The 24,803-nt window shown below is 41.7% G+C and overlaps 1 protein-coding gene across 5 annotated transcripts; it reads left to right on the top strand.

Moving 5' to 3' along the window:
- The first annotated feature begins 4,449 nt into the window (after positions 1 to 4,449).
- ttpal (tocopherol (alpha) transfer protein-like) lies at positions 4,450 to 11,322 on the top strand. Of its 5 annotated transcripts, XM_088332380.1 has the most exons (7): positions 4,517 to 4,581; positions 4,833 to 5,033; positions 6,176 to 6,419; positions 7,011 to 7,204; positions 7,366 to 7,476; positions 8,989 to 9,291; positions 9,391 to 11,322. In XM_088332380.1, exons 1-6 carry the CDS (start codon positions 4,546 to 4,548, stop codon positions 9,265 to 9,267), a joined length of 1,065 nt encoding a protein of 354 aa, XP_088188506.1. In that variant the 5' UTR covers positions 4,517 to 4,545; the 3' UTR covers positions 9,268 to 9,291; positions 9,391 to 11,322. The 5 variants fall into 5 exon arrangements, with proteins under 5 accessions (XP_088188509.1, XP_088188510.1, XP_088188507.1 ...); XM_088332384.1 differs by having other exon boundaries at positions 4,486 to 4,581; positions 4,888 to 5,033; positions 8,989 to 11,322; XM_088332381.1 differs by having other exon boundaries at positions 4,495 to 4,581; positions 4,843 to 5,033; positions 8,989 to 11,322.
- The last annotated feature ends 13,481 nt before the right edge of the window (positions 11,323 to 24,803 follow it).

Here is a 24,803-nt window from a genome sequence, read left to right as displayed (position 1 = left end):
AGGGTCATACGGGCACCATTTCCAGTGTTGTGTCCTGGGCAAGTACAGCCTGGTGGCGCCCATCCCTCTCCAGGCCAACATATGTTTCCACTCGGTCATGCACTTGCAAAAACTCATCGTCACCAAGCCAAGTTTTTGATAATGATGCGTACTTCACAGCTTGTCAGGCATGCATGTCAAGTGCTACTAGACAATTAATAAATAACATACTTGTAAATAAATTGGCTCAATTATATTGGTTCTGTGCCCGTGCAAAATGCCATGGTATGGTTAATTAAAAGTATTTGTTTTTTACACCTGGAAGAGTGCATGACCTCAATTGAAAATATCTTCTACTTATTAAAAGAATGTATTTGTTTTTTTCAGTGATTGAAAATGTAAGACTTTCAATATTTTTACCTAAACTTGTTTTCAAATGCTGTCTGCAATGATGACTGTTAAAGTATGACTTTCTTCCATCCATCATGGGGACTTTTCTTTATTTACTGCTAGGTTAATGAAATAATAATCATTTTAAAGAAATATTGACATTTCCACTGAATGACAATTAATGTTCCACTTGTTCTTCAGATGTCTCTCAAATATTGATGCGTGTTTGGGTCTGCCATATTGTTTCCTCTATCTGTACATACAAAAGATGGCCAAAAATATGATCCACTGTTATGTTTTCAGGACATGCAGCTAGCAACAAATTTATTGTTTATTTGTATGTAAATATTCAATAATGACCACACAAATAGTACTGTTAAGAAGCCTTTTAATTTTTTCTAAAAATGTTTTTAACCGAACCGGCGCATTTAGCCATTACATTCTTCAGATGGTGTGTACTGTCTTTGCAGGGGTTGGGACGTACAACGTTGTATCTTCCACCTTCAAGTTGAAAGTTTTAGGCCATTACATTGTGCGAACATCAGGAAGTCAGGCAAATTCTGCCCTCTACTGTTATATCCTAGTTGCTGAAAAATAACCTCAAGAGCACAGTTCTTATATAGGCAAAATAAAAAGTGTGAAACACAATGTGAGCCGTTTCGAGTGATCTTAGACTGATAAAACCCAGGAGTGATTACGTGTACTTTGGTGCACTGTTTTCCAACTAGTGTGCTGGGACACACTTGTGTGCCGTACGACCTTGTCTAGTGTGCCACCAGAGTTTCACAATTCACAGATGCCATAACCACCTGGGTCGTGGGGCACCACTTCCGGTGGTGTGTCCTGGGCAAGTACAGCATCTCCAGGTCGTTTTTTTGGATAGGGGTTTGCTCCCCCAAATTTAACAGATAGTACTGGTAAACTTACCGATCTGTCTCAGATATAGCACCTTCATCATCTGGTCGCCATTGTTTTTCGGTGTAAAGTGTCATCCTACTTTTCAGAGATGAGCCTCCGCATCGATGGGCAGTGACATGTGACACTAATTCTAGTTCTTAAATCACTGGGGAAAAACATTTGAGTATCGCATTTTACAATACACATTGCATGACTTGTAGCTTTCATATCATTTGATCTGTGCAAAAAAAGCATGCCATTGTATTTTTGCTTGCTTCTCGTGATCAGCCGAGTAACTGCAGCATATCAGTTTGTGGTAGCTGGTAACTTTTTTTTTATCATTTATATTTTTATCTGCTCGAGATGTATTGCAGGGAAATATATTTTATTGCTTTTTTTGTGTTTTTGAGATGAAGTGTTTAAGGAGTACGGTATGTTAGGAGTGACAATATTAGATAGATTGAGAAATGAAATTGCGAGAGACAGAACTAGAGTAATAGTGGAACTGGGCAAGCGTGTGGATAAGAGAGTACTCGGTTGGTTTGGACACACGGAGAGGATGGATGAGGAGCAAATGTTGAAGAGGATCTACAGAGCAGAAGTAAATGGAAGGAGACCAAGAGGAAGGCAGCGAGTGACATGGATGGATGGTGTTATGAGTGCACTGCAGGAAAGAGGTCTCAATGAAGTGGAAGCTAGAGCTCTTGTTGGTGGTTTTTTTTTGCTATTTTTTTCCTTTTCCTTTCCTTATTTTTTGCATATGTGTTTGTCTTGCTGTCGGTCACCCCTCTCAAGGGATATGACCAAGGTAGGTAGGTAGGTAGGTAGGTAGGTAGGTAGGTAGGTAGGTAGGTAGGTAGGTAGGTCGGTCGGTCAGTAGGTAGGTCGGTAGGTTGCTAGGTCGGTAGGTCGGTCGGTCGGTCGGTCGGTAGGTCGGTAGGTAAGTAGGTAGGTAGGTAGGTAGTTTTTTGTTCCACTGATAGATTCATTTGTTCATTATCTATTATCTGGAAAAACATGACGAAATATCGTAAAGCTTTAAAAACGCACATCATAAAATAATTGAAATGAATAACCTGCATTCATCTCCTGAGCCATAATGACCACGAATGATGAGAATACATTTTACCGTCAATTTACGCAACATGACAAATTAAGGTTTTAAAAAACAATAATCTAAAATTGACAACCAGAATTAAATTTCAAACAGTTTTGATGTTTTTCAATCGAAAAAAAGGTGTCTTGCTCATATATATAAATAAAATATATATATACGTCCAGCTCGTCCTCGGCACCGTCAGGTCAGGTGGTCCGTTTCAAGGACGGTATGTTGATTTTAAGCCCCAAGGAGATCAAGACCCGCAAGGTCAACGTACGATGCTAACTTGGTGAGTTTACCGCAGCTGGCTGTAATTCTTTGGACTTCCGAGATGAAGAGGCGGTTATCATAGCGATCCTTGAAAAAAATATTGCTTGATATTGGAAAACTAAATCTCTCCTTTTCTTCATTTTATCTTCACCCAGAGACAGTGTTATTCACAAAGGACAAAAATCCCGATCTAGATGAGTTTTGTTTCCATTTCTTTTAGTAGTTTTAAGAGGTTCTTTTCCCACTTGAGAAAATTCCTTCTCGGTGATCCGAATGGCTAGATACCCAGACCAGGAACCTAACAAAGATCTGGTTCTTCATAGAACTTCACATCAAGGTTGTGGTAGGAATTGATTTATCCTACACCTACAGCAGACCTGGGCACTCCAGTCCTGGGGGGCCACACGTCCTGCCAGATTTTGAAGTTTGCTCTTCTTTAACTCAGGTGATACAAATTATTACCTCGTTAGCAAGCTAGCAAGTGCTCGTTAACGATACTGGTGATTGGAATCACCTGTATTGGATCAGAGAAACCTCAAAAATCATGCAGAACATACGGCCCTCCAGGACCGGAGTGCCCAGGTCTGACCTACAGGATATGTATCTATATTGGCCATATCAGATTTCACAAGGCTGCTTTCAAAATGGTTGAAAAATAAGGGGCAGAACACAAGTTAGACGGAAGAGAGGATTACCACAGGTTTTGCGTTTTTCCTTGCCCTCATCTAGGTTTTAGATAAGGGGATGCGGCAATAATAATCTGTAATCTGTTATAGTCTGTGGTCTACGCAGCGCTTTGAGACTTCTTTTGATAAAGGGCTACAGCTGTTATTTTAGCTGTTATTCATTATTCTTTGTATTACTGCTGTAATAAAGTAAATTTCCCCGAATAAAGGATTATCTTATTTTATGACTCGACATTTCCCTAACCCTAACCCACTTTTATTATACCTTAAAGCAATCTCTAAGCTCTACTTTGTACAAAATTCTGCCCATTTATTCCGACAGTCTTTTATCTTATTTTTCTATTTGAAGTGTATTACATGTTTACCCTCGTTTGCGATGTCTAATCTCGTTGCATACAATGTTTCACAACGTTGATTATAATGACAATACAGTGAGGACAATTCAATTGGCGGGCAGACAAAAATTGCTAATCATGACGAGGAAAACGTTCATAGGGTATTAAAATATTTTTTTTGGTTTGAACAAATTTATTGACACTAATATTAAAATAAAACAATCATGACAATCACAACAGCAATCAAGCACATTCATAATATTATGTTCCAATATGATGTTATTACCAGCAAACACATAGTGAGGATTTGAACAACCCTTCTCGAAAATCCTATTAGCAATCAAACATATTCACAATTTCATTATATGACATCTTTGTTAGTGTCAATAGATCACCAACAACAGAAAACAATTATGACCAACACAACAGCAATCAAGCATATTCACAATATTATATTCCAATATGACGATTTTAACAACAAACACAATGTGAGGTTTGAACAACCTTTCTCGAAAAACTCAAAAGCAATCAAGCATATTCACAATTTCATTATATAACATCATTGTTAGTGTCAATAGATCCGTCCAGGCCAAAGTTGATTGTCCTTGGTCTGAAAAAATCCACCGACACCAACAGCAGCAAAAACAAAACCGACATCATGTTTAACTAAAACACTGCAAAAATTGATATTAAAAAAATAACGTTTTCATTTTCCACGCCCACTTTTACCCGACAGGCCAAGCCATGGCGGTCAATTTAGAAGAAGTCTACGTCAAATGCGTAAAAACGTGTCGCTTCCGTGGAGTATCACGTGGTGGATATGAGCCAATGGGAGAATGGTGTTTTTCGACCTGGAAATGATCAAGTGTAGCCGGGAGCTCAGTGATTTATGACCCTGATACGATATTCTCGACGGATGTTTAAGGCGAGTATATGATATACTTTGAATAAGTTCCAACTGCAACATAATTTGTCATACTGCAACTAAAATCAACCATTAGATCTCTGATCATGTTATGAACCTGCACTGAAGAATAGTGGGCAAAATCTAATGCTGTCAGTTTGCGATATCTTATTTTGAAGTGTGAGGGGGGACGTGGTTCTAGTATGTGTTTTTATTATTATCATTAGTTTTAGGAGTGCTGTGTGATCGCACGTTAATTTTGATTTAAAAAGCAACAAACAGGTAGTCAGTCAATGGATGATTCTGGCGCTGTCCGGTCCGATTCAGAACATCGCTGGTTCCCTGGACCCCCACCCCCCATTTACACTTGCACCCTGGGCCCCGAGCTAGTGGCTAAAGCACGGGAGGAGCTTCAGGAGAAACCAGAATGGCGTTTGCGGGACGTTCAAGCTCTACGAGATATGATACTAAAGGTATATTTTCGTGTCTGTGTATCCCGAGAGGTTGCTGCCTGAAGTACTGTACGGTTTTGGCCGGAACCCTGTATATGGATCTCATTTAATAATGAATGTTCAATGTTGAGAGACTTTATGATGAAAACCCACAGAACAAGCTGTAAAGACCCGAAACAACAGCCAATTCGAGTGGGTGCATCTCTGCATACAGAGCGCACTCCTCTCTCGCCTTCTGCGCCAGATATGGCTCGTCACATGAGTACACATGGCGTGAAGTTAAAATTCTTTAACGCATTTATGCCGGAGAGCAACATTGTGATTCTACCACTAGCGACAGGAACGTTGTAGCGCCTCTCTATCTTTAAGGCTGGTAACAAGAAATATAATTAGTATTTTTTTCCTTGTGTATTAGACAATGAAATGTATCAGAACGCATATGTGAGTCTGACGTCTGCCTTTGAGCATTTCCCATAATTTCTTTTCAAGCGTAGTTTGTTCAATTAAGGAAAAAAATGACTAATGAATAACCACACTCTTGAGGACTTGAGGAAGAATGTTTGTAGATTTCAAAGATGTCAAAGATTTGCATCTATTTAACGGATGGAAAATGAATGATGGCCACTGAATTATCAAGCTTGCAACAGTAACCACATATCATAGTTAAAGGTAAATACAGCCCTATCCTTCTCGTTTGCAGTATTTTGTGAAATTTTTACAAAATAACTCTGTTTGCACCTAGTTTTTATACCGTTATTTACAACAAAAATGGCAGTCTAAATGAGCCACAGAATCTTAAGTAACTGCGGAAGGGAGACAACATTTTAGCAATGTAGGAAAACGGGCTCTTGTTATTTTTTAGATTTGATAATAAATTCACTTAAGAATTAATTACTTTCATTTGGTCTTAAAGTACACAATATAGTGTGGCTTATAAGGGGAGGAGGGTGGGGGGAATCATAATATTTTGCTCTCATGGCCTTTTGAGTCAAAAAGTTTCCTGATACCTTATCTAGAACCTGCTGCATCAGTCGGTATTTTGAGGCTGGACGATCATAGTTGTGGTCATTTGGAGTTTTAGCATAATTTCGGTTAGTCGGAGACCTTTTGTGATATAGGCCTATACAAATAAATCTGACTTGACCCATGCCTTTGTTGTGCAGGAACAGCCTGATCTGAGAACAAGGCTTGACGACTCATTCCTTCTGCGCTTCCTGCGGGCCAGGAAGTTCGACTACGACCGAGCACTGCAGCTCTTGCTCAATTACCATGCAGGACGGAAGGCTTGGCCTGAAGTATTCCATAACCTGAAGCCGTCTACCGTCAAGCATGTTCTGGACTTGGGCTTTCTGACTGTCTTGCCTCAACCAGACCCCCATGGAAGGTACATCCTCTGCCTCCGGCCAGGTTGGTATCCTTGTTTGGAAAATACGCTTAATCCAGTTTGACACAATAAACAGGAGCATTTGCATGAATATGTTCATGTTTTGGTCCATGGTTGAAGTGAGAATTGGGATGTAATCATCTTGAACAATATGCGGCCTCAACACCAGGGTAGATTTGGCCTTTGAATAAAAAGATCATCCATCATTTGATCCAGCCTCTTGGGAAAAACTGTAAATAAAAAGGGGGAAAGTGATGAGTTTATTCTTTTTTAAATGTAGGACACCTGCAAAGTAGATTTCATAGGATGCCAGTTTATTATTTTGACAATTATTGCGCACTGCTGTTTGTTGTCTTGACTATTACATCATTGTCACCATCGCCCAATTATGTTGCTGTTCTATGATTGCTACACGCCCTTAGGGTTGATTTTGTAACCTTTAAGATTTAACAAAAATGACTCTGGGGAGGGCCTTAAAACAGGTTGGAATTTCTTATAACAGGCTTCTCTCCCTGTCCTCTTTGCAAGTATCCATTGACGGCCTCTTTCCTTTTTTAAGTGTTTACTAAAGTTTAAACTTATCACCTACATTTATTGTTGGTCTGTTCTTTAAGGAAAATGGAAAGCAAATGCTTACCCATTTGTTGACAATGTGAGGGCCTTGTACATGACGCTGGAGAGGTTAATCCAGCCAGAGGAAACCCAAGTCAACGGGATTGTTATCTTGGCTGATTACACCGGGGTGGGAATGTCGCAGGCTTCCAATCCAGGTCCCTTCCTAGCCAAAAAGGTGGTGAGCATTCTTCAGGTGAGGTATCTTAAAGATGTAAAATGAATGTTTTCTTTCAGAATGATTTTTCATTTGCTCGACTCTCAATAATAAGCATCTCCTTATGCTTGATTTATAAATTTGCTGAATTATTTTGCTTCAGCAGAATTGTTCACATCTGTTTTTTTTTTAATATTCAGGACAGTTTTCCAATCCGGATCAAGGCCGTCAACATCATTAACGAACCACGGATTTTCAAAGGCATCTTTGCAGTCATTAAACCATTCCTGAAGGAGAAGATGGCTGAGAGGGTAATTCATCTCTTTGTATGTTCTCACAAGGTGTCTGAGAATAAAAAAAAATATTGGATTGAAGGAAAGCTCTTGTTGCATACATCAGTCATACCTGACTTTTAACAGTTCATTTTTCATGGTATTAAGAATTTGTAAATGTATGCACCAAAGATTAGCAAATATCTCCAAATTAATAGGATGTTGTTGAGCCAATGACGAATATTGTCCTTCATTTTTGTTAAGATAATGATTTTAACAAAGTTTGAAGGGACAGTGTGTATTATTTGACCGCTTGATGTCGCTCAATTGAAAAATAACATGTTTCTTGTTTTTTTTGCCCAGCCCTAAACGAGGTTTTTGTTTTTTGGTTACCCCAATTAGGTCAGGTGTTCTTGGTGAGGCTCATGTTCTGTAAAATTGATGCTAATTTCTCGACCAACGAATATTTTCAATGATGCACGTTTATGTCATAGGTCATGTATTCTTGTTTATTATTTACAGTAAATAAATGTTATTTATTTTTACCATTGGGAGGCCCTTAATGATACACACTGTCCCTTTAATAAAAGCCAGTGCAATTAAATTATTCACCATCCAATGACCGAAGGGACAAATCTTGTGACAATAACTTTAAGATATTTTCATCCCTTGTAAGTTGACGGGTATGCATTCAAATATTTCAAACAATATTTTGGATGAGTAAGCAATAACATCCACGCTCACTCAAGAAGAGTTAAAAACAAATAGGAAGTGTTGCTACCTGATAATTCATCTGGAAAGTAGGGGATTCAATCCTAGCATTGCCTGTTAAAGGCGAAAAGTAGGTTTCGTTTCATTTCAACATAAAACAAATGAGTAATAATTATCCATCCAAATAATGAGTTTCAAGTCCTTCTCTGAGTTCGATATACGGCGTAGACAATCTGCAATTTGAAGTTATTAAACAGAATGTATAAATTACAGCACGGCGGCGGTTAGCGCGTGTGTGGCACAGTTCTTAGGTCATGGGATCAAACCTTCCTGTGTGAGTTTGCATGTTCTCCCTGTGCTTGCGTGGGTTTTCTCCGAGAGCTCCGGTTTCTTTCCACATTCCAAAAACATGCATGTTAGGTTAATTGGCCAGTTCAAATTGTCCCTAGGTGTGAATGAGCGAGCGAATTGTCTGTCCCTGTATACTCTGTGACTGTCTGGCAACCAGTCCAGGGTGTCCCCTGCCCACTGCCCGAAGATAGCTGGGATGGGCTCCAGCACCCCCGCGACCCTACTGAGGATATGCGTTGCAGATAATGGTTGGATGTATAAATTACCTGGAAAACTTATAAGATGACAAGTATTAGCAATTGTATGATTAAAAAAGGGAAACATCAATTGCCTGTATGTGCAACAGTGGTCCTCCTGTTTGTTGTTAATGATAATTGGTCTTCTCTTTAGAAATGTATCAACAAAATGTTTTAAGACTAAGAGCACTCTTCATATCCGCTCCCGTTGTTTTGAGATGACCGAGTGACGTTCTCTGTTCCTCTTGTGCAGTACCTGCTACACAGCTCCGACCTGCGCTCCCTTCACCGGAACATCCCTCGCTCTGTCCTGCCCAAAGAGTACGGTGGGACGGCCGCGACTCTGGACACGCAAGCCTGGGCCAGACTGCTTCTGGACTCAGAGGAGGACTTCATCGTAGAGTTCTGCCAGCCTGAGCCACCAGAGAGCGCCGTGCAGTCAGAGTCCTTACTGTTTCAAAATCACAATGCTGGCAGGCAGGAGGACGATGCTTTCAGAGGTCTGCGTTCGCAAATGTATTCGTGCTACTAACAAATAGCGGACCCTTTTCGAGGGGTTAGTTACCTATTTGCCATTTTTCTTTCAGCCAAAACTGTAGTTTGGCAATTTTTGAATTTTGAGTCTTATACAGTTTTGTTTTTGCTCCATCAACAGCTGCCGGCAGCATGTGACGCGAGTGTGACAAAAATTGCATCGTTTACTGATAAGTTTAAACATTGATGGACAATCGAAATAAGGAGTGAAAACATCTTTGGATTTTGAACTGGCACAGTAGACTGAGAAAGGCCATCCTGTCCTTTAGGCCCTCACCTGAGCCTTTTACTAAGTCTCCTAGTTTATGAAAGTAGATCCGCTCTAAAGGTTGTGGAAATCAGAATTCAGCAACTTGATTGGCCAATGATGACTGTCATAGTCAAAACAATGTACAACACTCAAAATAGCTTACAGGCATTCTAAGAAATCTCTTTTGCAGGTGTCCAGTATTAAAAACAGAATAAACTTATCAGTGACTTTCCATTGCGGACATCTATCCAATGCGTGTGTTCTGATCGGTTCAAAAGGACTTGCGCCTGCTGCTGACGTTTTGACAGAAACATTTTATGTTCTTGACGATTTACCGTTAAACAAACACTTGGAGAACGTTACGCAGCGTTGTGCTTCCTTCAAACATACAGTACATGTAAATGTGCTGTTAATTCTGCTTTTCCTTGGCAGATAGATTCCTTGCTGCATATAGACGTACCGTTTTCATGATCTTAATTCATACGCTAGTACAGACTGTCTTTTTTTTTCCCTAAGGAGGGGTGTGTCGTTTGAGGTGTCCTTAAAAAGTTGAAAGTTAAATATGTTCTCTATTAAGCTAGCGGAAACGAGCTTTTTTTTCCCCCACTGCTTCTATCTGATTTTATCTTACTTTTGGCAAAGCTGTTCGGGGGCAGAACAAGTTAGGTAGAAATGGGTGGAGAGTGATTTCATGCTCGTCTGTTTTTTTTTTTTGTTTCTATATGTTAATGCAGCAAGGAAATCTGAAAGTAAGAAAAGGCCTGTTTTAAGTACAGTGCAAACGTCAACCAAAACCTCAAGAAAGATGAAAAAGGAAAAGGTTATACGAGTGTGTCTGGGAAATGCACATCCTTGCACCCCAACATTTAGAGCTGACTGAGGCTGCAATGATGACACAAGCCAGCAAACCGCAGCAGCGGGTAAAAAAAAGTTTAAAATTCCCTACAGCTCCTTTTAAGCATGATGCTTTTTCATAAGTTGTAAATTACTTGAATAAAACAACCAACAAAGGACCCTGAACCAAAAAGCCAGCCGAGTAGATCTGGTAACTGAACCATAAATTATTGCAATTTAAAAAAAAATTGATTTTAAATTTTATCATTTTAATTACCTCACAATCTTTTAATGTGCAGGAATTCTCGCAGTATTTTTTTATTTCGAAAACCTGAATATAGGTCTTGTAATATTGTGTGTTGGTTTGGGGGCATTTGGCTCTCACCAAAACATCTCACCAAAGCACTCCTAAAATGCCATTAAGCAGAACCACTATCTTCATAAAGAACATGTGTGTTAGTGTGATACAAAACTGCATTTCTTGCCCTTTGTTTACTTGCAATGGGCCCCAAGGCTTGTTGTGATGCTAAAGGAAGAAGCAAAACATGAGAACCACGGAAATGAAGCATGCGATTATTAGGAAATATGAAGAGGGCACATGAAACTGTTCTATCATCAGTAGGGTAAAACTAACCAGTGTCACGATTCTCCTGGAGATTGGTTTCATACATAGGAACCCTGACCTTTTACTCACCGGTGACATAGCGAGAAGGACATCGAATGATATGTCATTGTGTATGTACACTGTATTGGACTTTTGTTTATCTCCTTCTGTGATGTTCCAGTTCAAATGGACAGCAAACGAATATTGAGTTTCAAGTTTGCCAAATATGATGTTGCCATTGTGTTTCATCTGCTTCTTTTTGTTTACTTGAGCAAGAGATCTGCCTTTTCCTTTGGTACATGTTTCTTGCTGTCGGTTCTGGTTTGCAGAATTTAACAGTAAAGCCAAATTCAAATGACGAAGGATCCATTTGTGTTTTATATTCGTGTGTAAGTGTGTGCTAAGGATCTGGGTCAAACAGCCTGCCCAAATCCTCCCCCCCTGCTAAAACAGATTCTGTTGGAGATACAGACTTGTAACTTGTAGAGTAAACTTCTGTGGCATCAATATGTCAGCACAGTGAATTTGAAAACTTTCAGACGTTTCTCATAATAGTACAAATATTATTATTAATAGTAGTAATAAAAACGAACTAGATTGGTCGAACACCTATTCAGTAACACATCGCAAAGTGGAGGTATTCCTCTGTAGTTGGATCCCAAAACCAAAGAGCATAATAAGGTTTAAAGCGTGTCTTATTTTGCAAACAGTATAGGCAGGGAAGTCCGATTTTAAATGGAAAAAAAAACTATTTGTTTACACCGCGGGATCCAATGCAACCAGGGTTTCATTCACAATAAAAAAGACATAACATACTGATATTATAGTAAATCAAATAAATATTATTTGTGTACAATTAGTTGTGATTGCGGAAATCATAGCGTACATTGACGTTGGTGAATTTTTTATCCGCGTTAACAAACGCATTTTGTAGAATACGATCGCACTTTATTGTTTAAATAAACGCGTTATATAGACTAGGATCTCCCAATTGTTATAATTAGCTCGCTTTATTGTTTTAATAAGCGTTTTATATAGAATACGATCGCTTTTGTTGGAAGCGCAGCAGAATGCACGTTCACGCGAGGGGGGGAGGAATCTGCACAGGAGTCGGATTTGGGCACAACACCGGAGCTGGACTTTGAACATGCCTGTCTCTAGGCGGATATGGCTTCGTTATATACAGTGGTTAGCGCGTGTGCGGCACAGTTCTAAGGTCTTGGGAACCTCCTGTGTGGGTTCAAATCCAGCTACCGGACTTCCTGTGTGGAGTTTGTATGTTCTCCCCCGTGCTTGCGTGGGTTTGAGATGAGATGAGATAAACGAACATAAGTGCCATTCATTCCAGCGCACCTCCAAAAAAGCAGCAACTTTTCATGCAAAGCAGAATAAATAACACCTACAGTTATGTCATTAACTAAAAAAGTCCTTGTCATTGATAACAAAACAGTGAACGGTGTTTACAACGAAAGTAAACATTTAAACTCACCCCATTTGATTGGCCGCACGAGGGCAGTGTGATACAAAAAATGGACGATATGGAAGAGCTGATTCAACTAGGCAGTAAATTGAGTTTTTGCTCTCCTAAAATTGCCTAAACGTGTTGGTATATTTGTTGTTTGATATCGCTCGACTATACACCCCAAGCCACACCCCTCACTGAAATACAATCAGGTGAGGCAGGTAAGGCTGTGCCTCACCTGTCGCCGTGGAAATATACACTATATATTAAATGGTTGTATGTAATGACCTGAGTGGCTAATAGGGAAGAGAGGGAGATATCCCAAAGGGCGGGCTCAGGTCAAAGTGGAGAAAAATCATTTGAACTTGTATGTGTCACTTGCACTTAATTACCTTACTCATGCATTACTTCTCAAGTCGGCTACAATCAGTGCAACAGATGAGGTGAGTTTACCATCTGGGGAAATTCTCTCCTATGGTTCTGAATTTGTATACATAAGGATGTTCTGAATTTGTATACATCAGGATGTTCTGGTATGAACTGCGTACGGTCCGGAGATGGAATAATAGCTTGCTCTGTCCACTCCACGCATCGGCCCGGTATTGCAGTACCTCCGGGAACGGTGCATTCGCAATGATCGCAGCAAGGCTTTAGGGCTAGGACCTTAGCTTGGCCCTTTGGCTGAGTGTAAGAGTCCCGGCTCCTAGGCTTTGTAGCATATTATGAACCGACCGATAATGGATAATGAATAAAGAAGATAGAACAATAACCCTTAAAAAATCCCCCCCTCCCAAACTTGAAGTTGATTTGGCCGACCACCGCCTTTCTTTTTTGTCGCAGTAAAATTAAAACCTCGCGAATAATATGAGTCTGGTGCTGGTGCTAGGTGGAGACAAAAACGTCAGGAAAATTAAAAGAAAAGTGTTAAAGGAAGAACTGTTAATATTCATTTTACTCATCTTGCACTTTTTGCCTCTCATATGTGTGTTATGCTACGTGTTTGCAGAATTTAGCACTTCACTGTTCGTTACAAGGTAGCTCAAATAAGCTCGTAGTGATTGGAAATCTCTCTTTTTTTTTTTTTTTTTTTTTTTTTTTTTTTTTTTTTTTTTTTTTTTTAGAAGTAGCACCTTTGGCTCGGCACACTAAAAAGAAGCTCTTTTGGCTACCAAAAGCCTCATCAGAGCATTTTTGTTGCTTCTATCTGTAACGACCATCAATCTTGCGCGACACAAGGGTTCACAGTCACTCTGTTTATTGCCTGCATTCAGTAAACAAAACAGTACAAAAGTCAGGGCATCTGTTCACGACTGCAATCATCTTGAGCGCGATGCTATTTAGCTGAAGCTACGGCAAGCGCTGAAGCCCACAAAGTGCCAAACGAAAAAGACAGTCGCAGACGCCCATGACTTAACAATTGAATGAGCAACCGGAATTTTAACAGCAATACAACAAAAACACAGATTTTGTGAGAATTCCCCCCAAAAATTCAAAACAGTCAAATTTCATATCCATCCATCATCCGTACATCTTATCCTCAGTAGGGTCGCGGGTGTGCTGGAGCCCATCCCAGCTGTCTTTGTGCAGTCGGCAGGGACACCCTGAACTGGTTGCCAGCCAGTCGTAGGGCACATAGAGAAAAGACAATTCACCCGCTTATTCACATCTAGGGACAATTTTAACCCGTCAATTACAATACATACATTTTTTAGAATGTGGGAGGAAACCGGAGTGCCCGGAGGAAAGCCTCGCAAGCACGAGGAGAACATGCAAACTCTGCACAGGGAGGCTAGTAGGTGGATTTGATCCTATGATTGCTTCTATCCATATCCATTCATCCATTATCTGCACCGCTTATCCTCAGTATGGTCGCTGGGGCGCTGGAGCCCATCCCAGCTATCTTCGTGCAGTGGGCAGGCGACACTCTGAACTGGTTGCCAGCCAATCGCAGGGCACACAGTGACAGACAATTCGCTCGCTCATTCACACCTAGAGACAATTTGAACCGGCCAATTAACCTGACATGTTTTTGGAATGTGGGAGGAAACTGGAGTGCCCGGAGGAAACCCACGCAAGCACTGAGAGAACATTTACAAGTGGAACTTACATCGAACCGCGAGATGACGAACTGTTGCGCTTTAATTCTGACGGAGACATGGCTAAACTCATCTATCCCGGATGACGCTGTTAGCATTGTGGGGCTAACTGCTTTCCGCGCTGATAGAAGCGGCGAGCTCACAGGTAAGAGCAGGGGTGGCGGACTATGCATTTATACCAACAACAACTGGTGTAGAAATGCTAAGATAATCTCGAATCACTGCTCACGAGACATTGAACTTTTGACGGTGATCTGCAGACCCTTCTACCTACCAAGGGAGTTTAGTGCTACCATCATTACTGCCGTGTACGTGCCCCCTAGCGCTAATACTAAGGAGGCAATGGACGTTCTCTACCGAACTGTGAGTGAACTGCAGCATGCTTACACCGAGTGCATTTTTATTGCGGCGGGGGACTTTAACCAGGCCAACATGAAAACAGTTCTCCCGCATTTCCACCAGCATGTCAACTTTGCTACAAGAGGTAGGAATACATTAGACTTGGCCTACACAAATATCAGAGGAGCATACAGAGCAGCCCCCCGCCCCCACCTTGGCTCATCAGATCACCTTTCTGTCATGCTAATTCCTGCATACAAGCCCCTGCTGACCAGAGAAAAACCTACAGTGAAGCAGGTGAGGGTGTGGACTGAGGGGGCAATGGAGGCACTACAGGACTGCTTTGAATGCACGGATTGGGACATGTTTAAATCGGCTGCCACTTACAACAACAAAATAAATATAGATGAGTACGCCATGTCTGTGTCAGCCTACATCAGTAAATGCGCAGAAGACGTCAGCAATACCAAAACCATCTGCACCGTGCCAATCAGAAACCCTGGATGACTGCTGAGATACGCAAACTGCTAAAGGTACGGAACCTTGCCTTTAAATCTGGTGACGAGGAGGCGCTGAGATCAGCGAGGGCTAACCTGAACCGTGCTATCAGACTAGCAAAGCGATCGCACAGTCAAAAAATCCAAGACCGTTTCCTCAGCACAACCAACACCAGGGATATGTGGAAAGGCATTCAGGCCATCACCAGATACAAGCCAACCACTGCCCCAGTGCAGGACACTAGCATGGACTTTCTGAATGACCTCAACAACTTCTTTGGGAGGTTCGAGGCCCAAAATGGCACCCCTGCAGCGAAAGCGGTTCCAAATCAGGACGAAAGAGCACTCCTCCTGGACTCAACTGACGTGAGGAAGACCCTGAGAAGGGTCAACACACGGAAGGCTCCAGGCCCGGACAACATTCCAGGGCGGGTCCTTAGGGAGTGCGCCAATCAGCTGGCTTGTGTACTAACAGACATTTTCAACACCTCGCTAGACCAAGCCACAGTACCATCATGCTTCAAGATTGCCACCATCATCCCAGTGCCTAAGAAACCTCAGATCTTATCATTCAACGATTACCGGCCCGTTGCACTAACTCCCATCATAATGAAGTGCTTTGAGAGACTGGTTAAAGAGCACATCACCTCCAGTCTCCCCTCCTCACTCGACCCCTTTCAGTTTGCCTACCGGACAAACCGCTCCACCGGGGATGCCATCTCCTTTGCGCTTCACCTGAGCCTGACACACCTTGAGGAGAAGAACACCCATGTGCGGATGCTGTTCCTGGACTTCAGTTCAGCATTCAACACCATCATCCCACAACACCTGGTAGACAAAATGAGACTCCTGGGTTTCAACACCCCCCTGCGGAACTGGCTGCTGGACTTCTTCACTGACAGACCCCAGTCAGTGCGGATTGGTCAGAACATCTCTGATGTCATCACCCTCAGCACGGGCTCCCCCCAAGGCTGTGTCCTGAGCCCCTTGCTGTTCACCCTGATGACACACGACTGCGTCCCTAGGTCCGCCACAAACCACATCGTGAAGTTTGCGGACGACACAACAGTGGTGGGCCTCATCAGGGACGACAACGACCTGGCCTACAGAGAGGAGGTGCAGCAGTTGGTGGGCTGGTGCAGGGACAACAGCCTGGTCCTGAATGTTGACAAAACTAAAGAGATCATTGTCGACTTCAGGAAAAACCAGCCCAACCATGCCCCACTTTTCATCAACAACAAGTCTGTGGAGGTTGTCAGCAGCATCAAGTTCCTAGGGGTGCACATCACAAACAAACTCACCTGGTCCGTGAACACTGCATCACTGGTTAAGAGGGCACAGCAGCGCCTGTACTTCCTGCGGAGGATGAGGAGAGCCCACCTGCCCCCACCCTCCCTCATCACATTCTACAGGGGCACCATAGAGAGTATCCTGACCAGCTGTATCTCTGTGTGGTGTGGAGGCTGCAGCGCTTCCGACTGGGGTAGTGTGAGGAGGGTGACGAGGGTGACGAGGACAGCAGAGAAAATCATCGGGACTTCTCTCCCCTCCATTCAGGACATTGGCCAGAAGCGCTGCCTATCCCAAGCTAAGAACATTATCAGGGACCCCTCTCACCCCCATCATGGACTGTTCACTCTGCTAGCCTCTGGGAAGAGGTACTGCAGTGTGCGGTGCAGGACCACCAGGCTCCACAATAGTCTTGTCCCCCTGGCCATTAGACTGTTAAATGGTCAATCAAACACATAGTAAATCTAAACTGCTGCTAATCTGTACATCTGTTGGTTTTGTTTGACTTTTTGCACTACTGACAGTTCTTTATAGCTAGCCACTCCTTGCACATCTGTTTCTCTGCACTATTGTACTTACAGCGTTATTGTTACAGTGTTATTGATACTGTTTACCTGACTTGTTTACCTGACTGCCCTTTTTGGACATCTGGTTAGCTGCTCCTCTTGCACTATTTGCGCTACTGTAAAATACTATACATAGCCATAATTATTTAGTATATTATTAGTACTCAATACTCCAACTCAATACAACATTTTATTTATATCTGTACATTCAAGGAAACTGTGCGGGTCAAATGTATCGACATTTCGTTCTGTATACACGTGTACTAGAATGACAATAAAGTAGATCTGAATCTGAATCTGAAACATGCAAACTCCACACAGGAGGTTACATCTCACGACTTCAGAACTGTGCTGCACACACGGTAACCACTGTGCCGCCGTGCTGCCTCTTCTATCCATATATTAAAAATTATCATATAGCATTATGCCTAACCTAAAAAATACAACAATGAAAAAACAACAGGAGAAATAATAAAATAAAGGCAAAAAGAAACAATTACAAAGAAAGAAAAAATAAGTAAAATGGTAGAAGACTCAAAAAAATACAAGAAAAATGCGAAAAAGGGAGGAAAAACAGGGGGAAAAGGAGTAAAACAGGAAAAATGCTAGGAAAAAGAAGAAGAAAAATGAAGCAAAGGAGTGAAAAAGAAATTTAAAAAAGCAGCTCCACTCACAATTTAACTTCCTCACAGATGCCAACCATGTCCTTGGGCTGGCATATAAGTTCCCGTTGAGCTTTTCCTGCACTCCTGTATGTTTGACTGACAAAATGAGTCTCAACACTCTTGGGTAACTGCAGGAGGAAGTCGATTGTTAGATTTCATATTTATATAGATAGCCACGAGATCTGGAATTATTATTATTTTAGAGACTTATGAAACTATCAAACATCATAAAATACACTGAAGAATTAGCATTTGTCTCGCGAGCGTGTATGGCAGTTTTGTGGCTCTCTCTCTCAAAAAAAGCTGCTTTGAAGGTCCCAATGAGTGCAGTGGCCTCCATTATTCGTAAATGGAAGACATTTGGAACCAACAGGACTCTTCCTAGAGCTGGGCGGCCTTCTAAACTGAGCGATCGGGAAGAAGGGCCTTAGTCAGGGAGGTGACCAAGAACCCGATGGTCACTCTGTCAGAGCTCCGCACAGGATTTCCGGAGCTGGATTTGAACCCACGCAGGAGGTTCCCAAGTCATGAACTGTGCCGCACATGCGCTAACCACTGCGCCGCCGTGCTGCCCATATATATATATATATATATATATATATATATATATATATCTATCTATATCTATATCTATATCTATATCTATATATATATATATATATATATATATATATATATATATATATATCTATATAATGTCAGGACCAGAACGGAAACAGGACCCAATTGCGTTACGTTTTTCACAAGCTTTATTGGAGGAAAGAGAAAAGGGCTTTGCCCACGATCCGGTGTTCGCTGGACGTGGGCAACAAGTCGCTCTCGTACTCTGATTGTGCTCCAAACGCGGAAGTGGATCTTCCGTAGCGAGCGATGGCGGTTTCAGGGACTGAAAAATAAACGGTAGCCGGGACTGGGAGAGCAAGGCGTGGTCGGGGTCAGAAGCGAGTAGTAACCCAGAATGGGAGAATAGACGTAGTCGGGGGACAAAAAGAGATCGTAAGCCGGGAAGGGAGAACAGACGTGGTCAGGAGCAAAACAGATCGTAGCCGGAGACAGATGGGAGCAAAAACGGGACACGTCGGAGTCAGGGTCGAAAAAGGCTTGCCTAGTATTCACAGAGGTTCGCAGACGGACTGACAAAAGGGGACAGACAGGACCGAGTTCAAATACTGACCAGGAGCCAATCAGAACCCGTGGCAGTTGGCACCAAATGAGCGGGCACGGCCGAGACACATCAGTAATCATGATATATATATATATATATATATATATCATCTCATCTCATTAGCTGCACCGCTTATCCTCAGTAGGGTCGCGGGGGGGCTGGAGCCCAAACCAGCAATCATCGGGCAGTGGGCAGGGGACACCCTGAACTGGTTGCCAGCCAATCGCAGGGCACACGGGGACAGACAACTCACTCGCTCATTCACACCTAGGGACAATTTGGACCGGCCAATTCACCTGAAATGCATGTCTTTGGAATGTGGGAGGAAACCGGAGTGCCCGGAGTAAACCCACGCAAGCACGGGGAGAACATACAAACTGCTAAGTCAAGTAAAGCTATTACTACAAGGTGACATCATCTTTGTGGCCATTTTAATCTTTGTGGCCATTTTGAAAGGAGCAGAGACAACTGGTGACCGGACACAAGCACTTGTTAGGCCGGGAGCTGGATTTGAAACCACGCAGGAGGTTTCCACGACCTCAGAACTGTACCGCACACGCGCTAACCACTGCGCCGCCGTAAATATTTCTTTTATGGCTCTTTTATGGGTCAAAAAGGTTCCTAAACCCCTGAGTTAGCCTGTCCCTCACTATTATTTCACTTACAAGTCTGAAAGAAGAAGAAATTGTTTCAGGAGATGAACTAGGACAGGCAGTTTTTTCTTTCACAGAGAAGATTGCCCTGAGGTCCAACCTTTTCTCATTGTTGTCACGCTTGCTAGCACTCTGCGCTGGAAATAAACTAACTGATTGATTTATTGAACCTGTATCAATCAATATCAAACATTCACAAAAAAGAAAGGACGAAAGAACAGCGATTGCATTTTGAATGGAGAAAAACGTTTTGGTCAGCAACGTATGGATGAAAATCAGGCGAGCGTGTGAGCCCTCAGGTCTCTTGGCTGGTTGCCACAGAAACATTCATACGGGACTTGCTTCTTTCATGCTCCTTTTCCGGGGCCTCTCGTTTCGCTTGTAGGGTTTCGGCTGCATTTGATGTCGGCGTTTGATGATTCCAAGTGCTTGCGTCCAGTCACCAGTTGTCTCTGCTCCTTTCAAAATGGCCACAAAGATTAAAAGATGATGTCACCTTGTAGTAATAGCTTGACTTCTGAAAAAGAGCATGTTGTTTGCACTCGGAAGAGGCAAAAGCATTTAAAAGCGGAGGAGATGAGTGCCATCTTTCCTGCCATTTGCTTACCTCTACTTAAAGTGGATTTTATAGAAATTTAACTTTTTGGTCTTTCACACAACTACAATAGTTCGCTGTGTGATTATTACCAACAACTTTCCACGACAGATAAAAGAAAATGGCAAAAGGAAGGTCTTCTATTGATCTGAACTCACAGATATTTCCGAATTGAGTCCATGCAAATGTTATCTTTGAATTTTATCAGCATGTTTCTGCCGGAATATCTGAGATTTTGGATGTGGAAGTATAAGCAAATTGTGAATTTTGGGTTGTTCAACATGCATTTCCATCTTTACCAATGGCTCCAGTTGGGATTAACAGTGTTCAAAAGAAGAGACGAATTCAGTTTTCTGACTAGAAAAACACATTGTGTGTGGGTCTTTAAAAGTGATAATCCATTGTTATACTTCTTGAGTATCAGATTTGATTGGGTGCTGAAGGAGGACCCATTTATTATTTGAATGAACATCCAGTTTGGCAGACGAGACAAGTAAAAACAAGTGTTGGAGTTGAGCAATTCCATTATGGTTTTTTCTTACAAAAAAGGAGAGAAAAAAACAGAATAATATGTGTTTGTGAGTAGGCTATAATGGTTTCACTGTGCGCTTTCAAAATGGCTGACAATCATTCGCGTACAAAAGGGTCGGATTTGGGACACAAACATTAGTGGAAAATTCTGAAGGCACAAGTTTCACACCAGACTTTAATCCATACTGAATCCTGCAGGTGAATTGATAAGACCCAACTCCTCTCTCCCAACAGTAAACCAGAACACTATTTAAAACAGGGGTGTCAAACTCATTTTAACTCGGGGGCCACACGATAGAACAAACATTCTGTCGGGGGCCGAACTAGAAGATTAAAGAGAAAGAAAAAGAGATAAAGAAATAAAAGAAAGAGGGAGGGAAAAGGAGAGAGGGCGGGACAAAGAAAGAAAAAGAGAGAGGGAGAGAGTGTGAGAAAAAAAGATAAAAAGTCATGAGAGAGGGGGAAAAGAAAGGGAGAGGAAGAAAGAAATCCAATGAGAAATAGAAAGACAGAAGGAGAGAAAAGAGAAAAGAAAACGCGAAGGGTATGAAGAGAGAAAGAGAAAAGAGAGAAAAGGAAAAAAGGAAGTTACAGCAAAAGAGGTTTAAAGACACAGAGAGAGAGAAAGAGACACAGAGCAACAAAGGAAGAGAAAAAGAAAGGCACAGAGAGTGAAAGCGACAGAGACAGAGTGGGAGAAAAGGAGTGGAAAAGAGAGAGAGAGAAAGAGAGAGAGAGAGAAATAAATACAAGTACAGTGTCTTTGTGAGAGGCACCTGGCTTTGGCAACATCAAGTTGACATATTTCTCGCGGGCCGGACTCAATCCCTTAGCGGGCCCGATCTGGCCCGCGGGCCGCCTGCTTGACACCTGTGATTTAAAACAAGGTGGAGACTGTATAATGACTAGATAAACGGATATATTGTGACGAATAAAGAAAAATATAAGAAGTAAATAAGTACATTCAAGTTTATGGGTATCTTAAAGTGCATTTAATACCACTAAATAACTAACTTGATTAAAATATAATTGTGATGAGTTCAAATCATGGAAATAAAAACATAGAAAGCTTATAAAATCATGACTACACAGAGACAGACTGTAACTTCACGCTTCGGTTATCGCTGGTTCACTGCCTCGTGATTCAAAAAATGTTACATTAAAATTAAAAATGTATTGAAAAATATTTAAAAGTTTGCACTGCAGTCCGGGATCCATGAACATATAGAAGTATGCCATGACGGAGAAGATGAAACACACAGCGACTAGGAGTGAGGCGAAGAGGACTTACTCCGCTCACTTTGATTAATTTCCCCCTTAACTCCGGTTTAGAGCCTTCGCTGTGAAAATGCTGGTCTACTGGTGATCCCAAGAACCAAGAAGAGATCCGCAAGAGCGTTCTCCATTCGAGCCATGGTGCTGTGAAATGCTCTGCCCGCTGAGATTCGATCTACAACCTCAGTGGAACTGTTAAATCAAGTTTAAAACACACTTCTATTCCATAGCTTATGAATGACTTATATTTCATGTTGACAATATCTTTGTATTATTTGTTATTGAAACATCCGTTGCAGCCTAGTCATACTGGAAGGGGGATTACCTCATGTGCGGTCCCTTCGCAAGCTTTCTTCATTTTCCTCATGTTGAGGTTTTGAGTTTCCTTGCCCTCATGTGGGTTTTAGATCAAGGGATGGTGTAGTTTGTAATTAACTGTGATCTGTGCAGCCCTTTGAGACTCATTGTGGTAAAGAATTATAAAAATAAACATGACTTGACCTAAAATATCCAATGGATGCTCCCCGCAATAGTTCATATCACCCAAGCATCTTCAAACAGTCTGTGTATAAATCTCGGTAAGAAGAGCTTGTGTCTCGCGGTGGGTTTCGAGTTCATAAGTTTGTAAACCTCTTTGTCATACCACCTAAACGCTCTCCATCCTTTAGTGCAACCGCCAAACTGGAGAAAAAGTGAAAAATTCGAACAACTAATGAAAAAGGTGACTTTATTGGTCATGTTGAAAGCGGGAAACAGCTATGCGACTGTTGTTAGAAAATATGGACTTACTTAATCTAATGTTAGTTATATCAAGAAGAAAGAGGAACTCATTGTTAGATGCTGGTTACGTCCTTTTTAAATTTTGTTATAACATAAATGTCTCCCTTTTCCTCTCTCCAATGTGGGCCCTTTATTAAAAAGAAAATATAAGTTTACCTTTGACATCTAACCATTTTCTATTTGCTCTCTCTCTCGCTCTCGCTCTCTCTCAGTCGCTAAGGTAGTCATCTCGGGGTAAGTTTGACGCTTATGGTCTGTTATGAAGGGGCACCGCTATTTCTAATTTTCTTGTTTCACAGATATTCCGCCCCCCATCAACCGCGACAACCGAGGTAATACTGTATATGCAGTTACATATTTCATTATTACAACAGGCTGAACTGTAAATCAAATTACTCATGTGAATCCACAATAAATCAACTCAAGGAGTATTAATCATTACCAGAACATCATTTCAATCACTGCCTTTATTTTGGAAACATACCTCTCAACCTGTACATTTTTGCCGTACAAAGTACATTTATTTTGTATTTTAAGACGTGTACGACGTACAAGAAAATATGTACGGAAAAAACGCAAATTTGTCAATTATGGGTATCGTCCGGTATACACCGATTATCACGAAACGGCAAGTCAAATGAGTTCGCTGCAGTAACCTCTATCTCAGTATCGTTTTTTTCGTTGCAAACGAAGCGAGCGGTTTGATGCTACTGTGCGCAAGCGTCTGCCCCTTGAGGATTTCCCATCATGCATCATTCCGTGGTAGTTGTGTAGTGAAAGGAAGTCCGTCTCTTTTTAGAGAACCGGCTTTTACGGCTCAACTCATTAAACAGAGCCGTCTCTCAAACGGCTCACTTGCTTTGATGCATCATATTACGAATCATTATTGTTGTACAAAGAAGTTAACAAAAAAAGGTAAAAAAAAAGTATAAAATGAGAAAATGAAAAAAGACAGGTTTTTGGTTATCTCATTAATCAGTAATCAGAAAATGTATTATTCTACATGGGCAGCACGGTGGAGCAGTGGTTAACGCATGTGCGGCACAGTTCATGTCTTGGGAACCTCCTGCGTGGGTTGAAATCCAGCTCCAGACTTCCTGTGCGGAGTTTGTATGTTCTCCCCGTGCTTGCGTGTGTTTCCTCCGGGCACTCCGGTTTCCTCCCACATTCCAAAAACATCCATTTCAGGTGAATTGGCCGGTGCAAATTGTCCCTAGGTGTGAATGAGCGAGTGAGTTGTCTGTCCCCGAGTGCCCTGCGATTGGCTGGTAACCAGTTCAGGGTGTCCCCTGCTCACTGCCCGATGATTGCTGGGATGGGCTCCAGCACCCCTGCGACCCTACTGAGGATAAGCGGTGTAGCTAATGAGATGAGATAAGATGAGATTATTCTACATAATTATATTTGCATGTATTTTTTCATTCTACAATGAACGTTTAAGCTACTTCATTTTAGCCTAGATGGTAAGGCGCCCGCTTTGAGACTGGGCTGCGGCTGCATCGGCTCGCTACAACGGGTCAGGTGCAATTGACATTTCGTTCTGTGTACATTGTTACACAGAATGACAATACAAGGAAATTATTATTATTATTATTATTATTTTTAACTTTTTTTATAATAAACCTCATTCATGTCGAGCAACTCCGTATCTCACAACAAAATGTTAATTAACAATATATGTGATATAACTAAACACATGTACAATATAACATGTTGAACTACATAAATAAACACGTTTGAGAAAAAATATGGTGTTAGATTATTTTGTATTCTGTAAGGGAAAATACAACATTGTAAGGGCATGGAGCCCTGGAGGTTGACGGGTATGCAGAAATCTTGATGATCACTTGCCGGAAAGGTTCAAACTCGAGACCCCCTATGGGCCAACGGGCTTCCACGCCCCCCAGTTTGTAAACCGTCCCCATTTCCCCG

Source organism: Urocampus carinirostris, chromosome 3 (genome assembly GCF_059441175.1).
Source record: "Urocampus carinirostris isolate Australia breed hairy pipefish chromosome 3, RoL_Ucar_1.0, whole genome shotgun sequence".
Lineage (NCBI taxonomy): Eukaryota > Metazoa > Chordata > Actinopteri > Syngnathiformes > Syngnathidae > Urocampus > Urocampus carinirostris.
This window is presented reverse-complemented; position numbering and strand designations above follow the sequence as displayed.

What these genes read in the sequence shown, in the direction of transcription:
- ttpal (XM_088332380.1), top strand. Translation starts at nt 4,546, where the DNA reads ATGACCCTGATACGATATTCTCGACGGATGTTTAAG. An exon ending in AGGTGGTGAGCATTCTTCAG is followed by an intron (nt 7,205 to 7,365) that starts GTGAGGTATCTT and finishes TTTAATATTCAG; the next exon opens with GACAGTTTTCCAATCCGGAT. An exon ending in AGGAGAAGATGGCTGAGAGG is followed by an intron (nt 7,477 to 8,988) that starts GTAATTCATCTC and finishes CCTCTTGTGCAG; the next exon opens with TACCTGCTACACAGCTCCGA.